This window comes from Hibiscus syriacus, unplaced genomic scaffold (assembly GCF_006381635.1).
Source record: "Hibiscus syriacus cultivar Baekdansim isolate YM2019G1 unplaced genomic scaffold, ASM638163v2 tig00110151_pilon, whole genome shotgun sequence".
Classification (NCBI taxonomy): Eukaryota; Viridiplantae; Streptophyta; class Magnoliopsida; order Malvales; family Malvaceae; genus Hibiscus; species Hibiscus syriacus.
In genome coordinates this window covers 3,504,952-3,517,197 of record NW_024062603.1, presented here as the reverse complement: position 1 = coordinate 3,517,197, position 12,246 = coordinate 3,504,952, and the positions used below count along the sequence as shown (strand labels likewise).

General features: G+C 34.6%; 1 protein-coding gene across 2 annotated transcripts; it reads right to left on the bottom strand.

The window, feature by feature from the left end:
- Positions 1–236: 236 nt before the first annotated feature.
- Positions 237–1,529, bottom strand: LOC120215642 (WRKY transcription factor 22-like). Of its 2 annotated transcripts, none has more exons than XM_039213269.1 (3): positions 1,147–1,529; positions 940–1,053; positions 237–844 (listed from the first exon to the last, which is right to left on the bottom strand). In XM_039213269.1, exons 1-3 carry the CDS (start codon positions 1,512–1,514, stop codon positions 358–360), a joined length of 969 nt encoding a protein of 322 aa, XP_039069200.1. In that variant the 5' UTR covers positions 1,515–1,529; the 3' UTR covers positions 237–357. The 2 variants fall into 2 exon arrangements, with proteins under 2 accessions (XP_039069200.1, XP_039069201.1); XM_039213270.1 differs by having other exon boundaries at positions 243–844; positions 940–1,050.
- Between the last annotated feature and the right edge of the window lie 10,717 nt (positions 1,530–12,246).

Below are 12,246 nucleotides of genomic sequence, written 5' to 3'. Positions count from 1 at the left end.
ATTGATTCCGAAGATTGCTTTCTTTTTGCTTTCAATGTACCATCTTTAAATTCTTGAGAATAACTGAGGTTTCTTTTGTAAAATAACCCATTGAAGTATACAAAAAGATGGTCATGAATAATCCCCAAAACCCAATCTTCATTTCCCGTAAAAAATAGTACATAAATTCTAAGAAAATAAAAGCTGTAACTTTACCTAAAAACTAGGAACAAGAAACCAACTCTTTTTTCCTCTACAAGACTCATTATTGGAATTCTACAAATTACAGAAGAAAAGCATTGTTGGCTTAGATTCTACCAAAAAGGGTATGACAAGTACATGATTTTTTTTTAAATAAATTACACACCCAGGCAAGTTTTAGATTCTACCGGCGGCAGTAGGTGCACTGTTAGCAATCCGAGAAAGGTCAAAACTTGCAGGGAAATTATCGGCACAACAATCTCCGGCGACCATTTCAGCGATTCCTTCCAAACCCTCGAAGAAATCATCACTCACTGCCGTGTCCATCCCAAACTCATCGTCCCTTTCATCCTCGACCAAATCCTCTATGCTGCCCACCTTTGTACTTTGAACCACAACCCCTTCATCCACGGTGACGGAGGTCGCCGGAGACGAACTGTTGGCGGGTTTAACAGAGGAAGATTTGATCGAGTCACCGGCGGCGTCCGTTTGTGGAACGAAAGACTTCTGGCGGGTGCTGCCGGCGAGTGAATTCCTGTGCGTCGGAGCAGGGTGGCTGTGTTCACCGGTGTACGTGACAATGAAGAGATTGGGGTCGGATCTGTGCCGTTCCACTTGTTTCCGAGCCAAACACCCCTTTGAGCTGCTACATTTGTAATAGCCCCTGTTATACAAACCAAAAGAATTAGTTGAATGCAGAAACAAAAACCTATCTTTATTATTGTGATCAAATTAAATAGACAAAACCACATGGTTTACCTTGGATAAGGAGAGCCTTTGATGGGTTTTTGACCATATTTTCTCCATGCCCACACATCTGAAGATAGACCCTCTGCCGGAACTTGGCAAACCCTTTTCAGCTGATTCTTTCTGTTGAACAGGAAAGTAGCAATAACTTTCAATATAATCGACAACAGATCCAACTATGGTTATTTGAGAATAACAAGTTTTAATACTGAAATTTACCTTCTTTTAGATCGAGAATTATAAGAACTGGGAATCCTACAAGTGCTACTAGCTTTTGTAACAACGCTTGTAACAGAGACAGTTTGAGAATGCTTATTCTTATGTTCTTGCTGTTGTTTTAGTTTCATCTGCGAGGGTAGAGGCTGCGATTTGGGGAAGAAAGGCTTGTAAAGCTCATGCAGTTCCTCCATACCATTTTTTGCTTCCAACTGATTTGGGAAAGACAAGATTTGACCCTGAAAAGGTGAAAACCCGGATTGAGGATGCAAATCCGCCATGAAAGAACTGTCTGCGGCACCACCACTGCTGCTGGTTGTGACGGTGGCGCAGCCTCTCACCACCGCATGCAAATCCCAATCAACTTCCATGAGTTTTGTATCCTTTTTTCTCTCTGTTTCTGACGCAAAGCTCAGTAAAGGAAAAAGGAAATCTTCAGCTGGCTCTTTGAAAAAATATAGAAGAATGTGAAGACAAAACAAGGCCCTGACTTCTGATGGATAGGTTTTGAAGGTAGGGTGGTTTGTATTGGTGTGGGCTTTTGCGATTATTATACTATATAAAAGAACACCAAATAATTAAATTAAAATTAAAATTAAAATTAAAAAAGAAAAGGAGAGTTGAGAGAGAGGTTGACAAATTGAGCATCTCAAAGCCTTATCGTTTGTGATTTGTTCTTTCTATAACTTCGTGATTCCAATATCGAAAACGGGGTTGACTTTTGTTCAAGTCAAAGGGCTTTTAATTGTGGGGTGTAAAAAAAGTCCACGCGGTCTGTTCTTTCCATTTCTTTACTTTTTATCCATTCTAGGTGGAGAGCCCCGAGAATTGCCGACAAAAGGGTAACAAACATAAAAGATTGGGTAATTTACCTAGATGACCACGTAACTATTTCCTATTTTCATTTTATTTACTTATATTTCGATTTCACAACGATCATGGAGATTCTCTTGACAAAGCGATGATAGTATCCAACTAGCCCATGGAAGCTTCACACTTGAGATATATTCCACGGTGATTCCCATTCAACCACAACCTGAATCTTTTGTGGGTATACTCGAATACCATCCATAACCACTACATGGCTTAGGAAGGACACCTCATATAGCCAAAACTCACACTTATTGAACTTTGTATACATTTGGTGCTCCTCGAGCGTTTGGAGAACAATACTGATATAGCTGTCATGATCTTCCTTTGATCACGATTAAACTAAGATGTCTTCGATGAACACCACTATGAATTGATCTAAGTAAGGATGGAAGACTTGGTTCACTTAAACCATAAATGATGTCGACGCATTGGTAAGCCCAAACGGTATTACTAGAAACTTGTAATGACCATATCAGGTTCTAAATGTCGTTTTGGCTGTATCATTCTCCTTAACCTTTAATTTGTAGTTTCTCTATCTCAAGTCTATCTTAAAGAATACTCTCGCTCCTCTAAGTTAGTTAAAAAGATCATCGATCCTTGGGAATGGATATCGTTTCTTGATCGTCAACTTATTCAATTGCCGATAGTCGATACACAATCTCATCGACCCATCATTCATTTTCACAAATAACACTGATGTTCCCCCACAGTGAAATTCTCGGCCGAATGAAGCCTCACTCTAGCAACTCTTGAATTTGGGCTTTAAGCTCTTTCAACTCGATCAATGCCACGCGGTAAGGAGCGATAGACACCAAAACCAATGTGATACAATCCTACTCATGCACTTACTGATATTCTTCATACTTTCATCTTGTTTCACAAGTATGAAAGTCAAGGGAGCTTCTAGATACCCCTCATATTTCTATCTTACTTATTTCATGTATACTTGTACTATATCATTCATCTCTACATTTATAAGATAATATGTTCATCAAATATTTTCATGTTACCCTACTTTATTATGTGCATCTTATGTTAGGATTAATGTTCATATACTTTAGACTTCATATATTGTATATCACTTAAGTTATATAGCATGTTATTAGCTCCACATCTTTATACTGTAACACCCGTAACCCGTATATTTATACCTATACAGATTACGGATGTCACCCGTATTTTCTAAAATCATTTTACGATTCGAAAGTAATTTAAAATTTATTTTCTTAAAATAGTAAATGATAATATAAAATTATCATATCATAAAAATTATGTTTCGTTGTAACCAATTTAATTCAAAATATTTTTAATTATGAATAGTGAAAAGTACCCGAATAGTGAACAGTGGGGGAATTGATTCCCTGTAGCAGGGGAATCGATTCCCTGTAGCAGGGGAATCGGTACCCCTTTTTCATACTGAAAATTTTGGTTTAAAACGGGGTTACTGTTCATGCTACAGTAACTTCCGAAAATTTACATATAAAACTCATAAAAATTAACCTTTCATCACTATAAAAATTCCCAAAAATTTACTCAATAATTAAATTAAACATTTCCAAATTACATGCCACTATCTAAAATCAAATTTCACAATAGGATGTCTTACTGATATTGAAATACTCTCGATGCTTGATGTCGTTCTGAACTCTTTATTCTTATTCTTTGCTTTTTACCTACGCGTGAAAATCATCACACGCTAAGTATAAACTTAGTGAGGCAATTAAAACAATATATAGTGCAATACAATTCATGCATGAATTTAGATTTCAAATCCAATGCCATAAAACCATGCTAATAGCATCCTCAATATTTACCATGATCAATATAATATAAATTTCTTACCTTTTATCCCATAAGCTCATAAGCTTATTTTTTACCAAAATACTTACCATTTAAAATTCCATAAGCTCGTAAGCTTATTTTTTTTCAATATACTTGCCATTATTCCGTAAGCTCATAAGCTTATTTGCATGGTTACTATTATTAACCAATAAAACATAATCCATAGTCAATAAACCGTAGACAATAGCCCAATATAACACCCTGAGGACCCTGGGTATACGAGTAAAATACCTGCACCGTAGTGCTAAACCTGCACTAAGCTTACGCCATAGTGCTAATCCGGACAATACACATAAGGTCGTGCCCACCACCTACACTAAGCTTACGCTATAGTGCTAATCCGGATATAAACCTGCACTTAGTGTCCTTACACACTATAGTGCTAATATAAACCTGCAGCTGCTATACTCTATGGCATGCCAACTATATCCTGTCCCTCAATGACTTACTTTGGGCATATAGTCTATTTTATTCGATCCATCCATGGAAAAGTATATCATCAATATTTAACATTGGGCAGTTCATACCCGAAAACATTCATGGTAAAATATCACATTTTCATGATCAATGCATTTTAGTTTCATACTCTGACATATCAATGCCAATTTATAAAAATGATATAAAATCATGCCGATATAAACAAGGTCGACTTATCGCAAGTCTTCCTTATGATGTATAAAACATCCATGTATAATTTCATGCATGTATTGCACTCACCTTGACACTTTATGTCTTTCAAAATATATAAGCCTCACTATTGTCCACCATAAGCCCTTTTATATTTGATTTGCTTCGATTACAAATCAATCACAATCTGTATAAATCATCAATTCATAATAATCCATATGTTAGTATTTTACTAACATAAATACATTCCACCATATCTCCATACTATATTTGAAATTCATCATCTATCAAAATATTTACTCTTAATAATTCCTTATAACATTGGAACCAACTTTTCTCATTTACTCAAAATGGTCTTCACCATTTTACCACTTAAATTCTTAATGCCAATAATTCCAACATTGAATTTTTCCATTCAAAGCTTTTACAAAAGCATAAATACATTTAAGTACCCCAACTATGCAATTGTTGTACTTAAATCACCAATCATTTCAATCTTCCCAAAATAGTCAATTTCACATTTAACACTCTCTTTCAATTCTCAAACAACAATTCCAGCATAGTACATCAATTATACAACACTTATACAATAACCCATCAATTTTCCAGAATTCAGACAACTCGTACTACCCTTAAAGAATCATTAAACTGTATTGATACACACACTGGAATTTAATTTCGTTTCTTCCGTTAAAAACTAGACTCGAATAAGAATCTATCCATATAAAGAACTTCTTCTAATTCATTCTGTACAATTTATGGTGAATTTTCAAAGTTTACCAACAGAATCTGTTTTGTACAGAATTCTGCTGTCCGACTTTTCTGACATTTCCTCAGTTAAACATTCATATATATTTGTATACAACTTGAAATTGATCCCCGTTTATTTTAAACAAAACTAGATCCATATATGAACACAATTATATAAAATTCACCTCCAAATTATTTTTATATATTTTTTGGTGAATTTTCGAACCTACTGTAATTCCCAAAATCTAAACTGTTTTTCTTTAACCTCATCCTTATGTTCTTCATCAATTCATACAGCCTCAAAATCATCAATAATCATCATCAATTTCAACAACCATAGTATACACCCAAATTTCCAGATTTGGGGATTTTGAAATCAAGCAAGATAATCATGCAATATTGGTACCAAATGATAGCGTTTTTCGCAAATAACCATTTTCTATTTTCATCATACTCATAATCCTAAAGAAATGGCTTGAAAATGAGTTAAGGCTTGCTCTTACCTTAGGAGAAGACCACGTCTGTTTTGGAGAAAAAGATAGTAAATTTAGATGACATTTTGAGTGCATTTCATCTTAATTAACATAATATCTCACTTTAAATGAATATAAAATTCATTTAATTAGGATAAGACCAAATCACCCTTAATGAATCTCCAAAATCACCATAAAACCAAGCCATCTGATATTACAAAGTCAAATATAATTTAATTTGACTTTGACCTACGAAAATGACCTGAAATTTTCAAAACTTGCGTTTTAGTCACTAAATTTCACAGTTTCGGTTAAATCTGAAAATTTGCACATTTTCAGACCAAATTTCTCTGATATAAAATATTAAAAAAATAATATTTCCAACCATTTTATAACATCCTTCAAATTTTTGTAAAATTCCGATTCGATCAGAATTTACCGATTCCTTACCGGCTTTAACTCTTTCTTTACTAAATTCCAAATCCAACAATATGATTTCCATAAAACTCCAATCTCAAGAGTAAACCATATATTTATGGAATAAAAATCTTTTTAGGAAATTTATCACTTAATTCCCTAAACGTTTCCCAAGTTTTAACTTTGACCATCAAACTTTCAAAATTTTCATTTTGGTCATTGTCTAAGTTTTTGGGGTATTACATATACTTAACTTATATCATGTTTATGTTATGATTTGGATTCATTCCTAGATCACTTGCAAACACAACATAGGCGGCAACATGCATTTTTTACTTTCCTAGCTCACAAAAATCTAATTTACTTTTTTTTATGTTTCACGTAGGTGCAAGCAATGTCAAGGCGTACTATGACAACTTAGTCACAAGGAACTCAAAGCATGGCAGCTCACACTAACTAAAAAAAGAAAGAAAATAGCTTATCTTAGCTAATGGAAGCTCAAAGAATAAAGAAACCATTTCAAGGATAGTTAAATGAGCTTAATAGGAGCTGGGAATGAGCTGAATACTAGAAGCAGTTGGTGGGTAGTTGATGTGGTAGCTAAGTAGCTAGAGTTTTACTAGATAACTAGCTTGAGTCTTTCTAGCTACTACTCATCTAACTAGCTACCTAAGCACTCACTTAAGCACCTGGCACACATCAGGTGTCAAGCATGCACTATGGTCGAACCTAACATCATCTACTTAGGCGGGAGACATCATGTGACATCAACAAGGATCCATGTACCATCATACAACCATGTGCAACCCATGTGACTCCTTTAGACTCCATATACAACCAAGGGTCATCACTATTAGGCCAAGGCTTGTGACTCCCCATCTAAGCACCAAAATGAAGAGTTGGAATCATTATTAGGTCAAGGCACACAACTCCTCATCTATGTCGAACTAGAATCTTAGTTTTTCATCATTTAATGTCAAAAATCATATATTTATGAGTTAAAACAAGGGATGGATGAAACATCTTGTAACCACTCGGCTATGCCTCTTCATTCCTATAAATTGCCTAGGATTTGACATTTGTAATACATCTCTTTTGCATTAATATACCTTGTGAGATCTTTTTCTCTTCATAGTTCTTTTGTGACTTTATCGACTTATCAAGTAACAATACATGTGGAGTCAACCCTCTCTTTATTCTACCTTGATACTTGTGGTTCTTATCTCTTCATAGATAGTGGGTCTACGTCCTTGTTTACACCAATCATGTAACATCCCAAACACTGAGTTAGTCGCCAAATTGTAAGATTTTAAAATTTCATGATCAAATTAGATAATTGAAATGTTTAGGTACTTAATTGTTAATTTCTTGTGTAGGATTGGTAAATAAAGATTGAAATATGGAAGGGCATAATGGTCATTAGACAAGAAAATGATTAAAAATTCATTCTTGGATATTATATATCCATGTGTAAAAGGAATGATGAGTTAAAAGAAATCCAGAATTTCTTCATCTTTCTTCCTCTTCTCCATCATGACTCCATAGCTAAGGTAAGAATATTTCAGTTGGTTATTTCTGTAATTATGATTGGTATTGGTTATGGAGTTTAAGAATATTGAGAAAGCTTAAAGAGAAGTAGAACTAAAAGATGAAGAAATTATGAGTGATGATAAAAGGGTTTTGAGTGAATTTATGAGAAATAGTTAGTAAATGGATTTTGAAGTCATGTTTGACTTATCATCAATCCTAATAAGAGGTTTAAGAGGTTAGAAAGTATTAATAACAAAGTTGAATATTGGTAAGATTTTTTAGTTCAAGTGATTATGTGGATTTTGGATGTTTAAGTATATAGAAGTGATATAAATTAGTCTTGATAAGTATAGTCGAGTTTAATAGCATGAAAGGAGTTAAAAAAGTGGGTTTTAAGTAAGTTTTGGTCAAATTTCGAATTGACGAGTAAGTTCTAGGCAAGAGTATCGGTACTTGATGAACAATACTGATACTCCAAAGCAAAAATAGGTGATATATGGTTTGGGGTATCGATACTGGATGAACAGTATCGAACATAAGCTAAAAGTTAGAGAATCCTTAAAAGAGTATCGATACGAAGGAGTAACATTACCAAGGGTATCGATACCAATGTACAAGTATCAGTACCATTTTTAGAGATAAATTCCAGAATGTAGAAAGGGTATCGATACTGAAGTATATCGATACCACAGTAAGAAAGTATCGATAAGGGGTTAGGGTACCGATTACTATTCAGATTTAAATTATGAATTAAGTGTTTTGTTTAATTTAAGTTATTAAGGATTGATTTATAGTAATATGAACTCCGACATTCATATAGATCGTATCTTTGTGTAGATATCGAACGAAGGCAAGTTACGGACGATTCGAAGTTATAAGAGCGTTCAAGAGTTATAAGTGTTTGCTTTGACTAAGTGAGGCCAAGGTGAGTGCATATTATTAAATATGATTATATGGAAAGAAGACTTGCAATGAGTCTATATATGAGAGCTAAAGGTATAATTGGCATGCCAAGAGTCGAGGGTTCCACGCAATCCTTCGGGAAATTCTACGTGGTCTTTCGAGACATTTCTACGCGGTCATTCGGGACATATCATGTGGTCCTTTGGGACATTTCTACGTGGCACTCGGTGAATTTATACAAGTTATGGTGACAACATTGTGCATAACCTCAATGCACTCACGTACCTTAAGTTCTCAATAATGTACCAAGGGCTATTAAATGAAATCACATAAATGAACAGTGCATGATGTTATATGTTCTTGTTTGTGAATGTTGATAGTTTTTGTTCTTTATAATGTTTATAAAAGTTAAGTAAACGATTGCATTTTTAAATGTGTTATTCATGCATTATATGCCTCACTAAGTCAAAGACTTAGTGTGTGAGTGTTGCACACGTAGGTTTAAACAAGACAGAAGAGCAAGGATAGGATAGGTTAAGACAACATATCTACCAAGGATCAGATCAGAAGTGATTTAAACAGTAGGTTCTTTTGTTGTATCGAATATTGTTGGCATGTAATTAAATGTTCGAATCGTATATGCTCTGATAAGTTTTGTAAACAAACTTTATGGCATTTATGTAAATATAATCTTTTATTTAAATTTAAGTTTGAATATTCTTATTATTTTGATCAAGGGTTTCATCATTTCTATATAAAAAAAGTTAAAATTTTCCACTATCTTTAAATGTAAATGTTTTGAAAAGTCAATGTGACACATTTGATTCATATCCGGATCGAATACTGGTTGGGGGTGTTACACATCAAGAAGCAATAAAGGTATGGGTTTATGCTCTTTAGCATGAGTTCTTCCTTGAGTCTTCTTTGAGATACTACCTTCACCATCATCACCAAACCATCCTTTCTTACATAGCCACCACCACGCCCAACTACACCCACAAAACAACCTTCAAACTTCATTAATCTCTTTCTTTCTTACTTAAATTTCTAGCCATTCTTTTAACCTTTACATCAAGCTAACAAGCCCATCTTTGTAGCCATTCACTTGCTGCAGGTTACGTGTTTCCTTGCTAGATCCACAATCGAGTTGTCACTTCATAAAAAAGACGTGCCCCAACCACCTTATATGATACAATAATCAAAGTTTTGGTGGAAAAAGCAAAGTTAACAACAAATTAAAGCCGATCAAAAGAAAAGAAGTGCAAAAAGAAAGCAAAGCAAATAGACTCCACAACAATCATCAAAGAGTTCAAAAGAAAAGAAAGCACATCAAAGAAGGTACAAAAACACATACATCATTCATCTTCAACCATCAAGCCGAGAAACATCTTCAAGGACTTGATTGTAGTGATAGTGAGGTTGTAAGTAACTTGTCTAGTGAGTAACCCCTTTTTTATTTTCTCTTTAATTTTAATCCACCTATTACATTATATTTGTTCCTTTTCCTACCTAACAACTTTTGTAGCTGACATCATAAATTATCTACTTGTGCAAGTTTTGAATAAGTCTTCAAAAGAACTTACAAGCGAGAAACAGTGGAAAAAGGCTATTGAGTGAGTGAGAGTATAAGAAGATGTGTAAAATCCATTAAAAGTCCTAAGTGCAAACACGAGTGATTGAGTGACATTTTAGATTTCTTTGGAGTGTTCTCGTGAGGCTTTGTGAGAATACTATGGTCTATTAAACATCTTTCCATTCTTATCTACTAATAATGTCTCAAAGTTCATATAATGGATGACGAAAAGAAGCATCCAGTCTACAAATACAAGTAACAATGAGGGAAATTTCAAGATTGCTTAGATTGGAACTTGAACCACTCTATGAATTGATTGATAGAGTTGAAGAATCAAGAGGTCGTGATTAGAATAATCTCATTCTTATGAGACAAAATCAACCGAGAAAAGAAGAAGAGTACTATGAAGAGAATGAAGAAGATACTGAGGTTGATCAAGCATCTCAAGGATCAAGAAGTAATGGACCAAGGGACAATGGAGGACATTTTTTATGACAATCTCAACATCATATGAGTCACCATTCCTCCGTTCCAAGGAAAAACCGATCCTAAAAAATATCTAGATTGGGGAACTAAAGTAGGACATGTCTTTGAATACCACAATTATTCTAAACAAAAGAAGGTTTGCATAACAACCATGGAATCATATTATGTTTTAGTCTGGTGGAATCAGTTGGTTAGCATAAGAAGAAGAAATGGTCAATGCCCCATCAATACTTAGAATGATACGAAGGCTATCATGAGTAGAAGATTATCCCCGTTCACTACCATCGAGATTTATTCCATAAGTTATGAAATCTCAAAAGGTGATGGAAGTAGCCATGATTTGTGTCATGTTAAGGAAGATCAAAAGAACCATGAAAAGGTTCTTATTTGGTTTGAATCCTAAGATTGTCGACCTTGTTGAGTTACAACATTATGTAGAGATGGACGAGATGGTTCACATGGTTGTAGACACCCATTTCATCAAGGTTACTTCAAATTTTTTAATGGTTAATTAGATTATATAGATTTATTATAATTATATATTAATTACTATCCTTAGTATTGTTATTATATATATGTGAAAATAAATGGTTGTTTAATTTATTTTCTTTTTACGGATCCAATAAAACACAAATAGTGTAATATTATAAACGGTAAAACCCAAAAAAAAAAAAACCAAACAGCCCATAGCCCATAGTATTATGAAAGGAAGGAAACCGTAAGGGAACCAAAGCTTAAGCCGCCGCAAAGAGTGCCAGCTAGGCCCGTGTACAACACACGCCGACCATTCATCTCCTTCATGCGCCGACGCGTCCATGTCTTTTCCGATGATCCCGTAACAACAACCATTTCAACACAAAAAAGGAAAAGGATCATCAACAGTAAATATGGAAAGGAATCGAATCCTTTAAAATATGGCAAATGATTCTAATCACGTTGATTGTGAAATGAAGATTTCGGATCACTTCCATGATTCAATATACCAAAATGAAGAAGAGATTCTTCAAGTATAAAATGGCAGAGAAAATCAAAGAAATAGAGGACAAGAGGTTACACGGTTGGTGGAGAACCGAAAGGGAACGAAGCAAGAAAAAAGAGAGAAAGAGAGTAGTTTTTTTCATTTTCGGCTGGTTAACTTTTTTCGGCGACCGGCGAATTATTTCGGACGAAGGTTCTTTGGCTTTTTCGTGGATCTAGAGACTGTTTCTTGCAAAACAGAGGCCAGATACGTGCTCCTGGAGACGATGCAAAACACCCATGAAATTGGAATCGAACGAAGGTCCGAGCGATAGGAAACTGTGATCGGCAACGAGCATTGCGGTGGTTCCATCGCCGACCTCTGAGAATTGGAGCAAAGATGAGACGTACTTCTGTTTTCATCTCGTGGAGAGAGGAAGAATGAACCAACTTTAAAATTGGTTTTCATAATTATTGGAGTATAAGTCACGCCATCCCAGGGTGTAACCCATTGCTTTTGGAATTTTCAGGGGAAAATATAAACTTAGCCCTTCCATTTTTATCTTAACTCCATTTTGATCCTTTTTGCATGAAGTTTATTTTAATCATTGTAAATTGGCCATCTAACTTTTATTTAATGCAATTTAACCTCTTTATTTTATTTTAATTGTT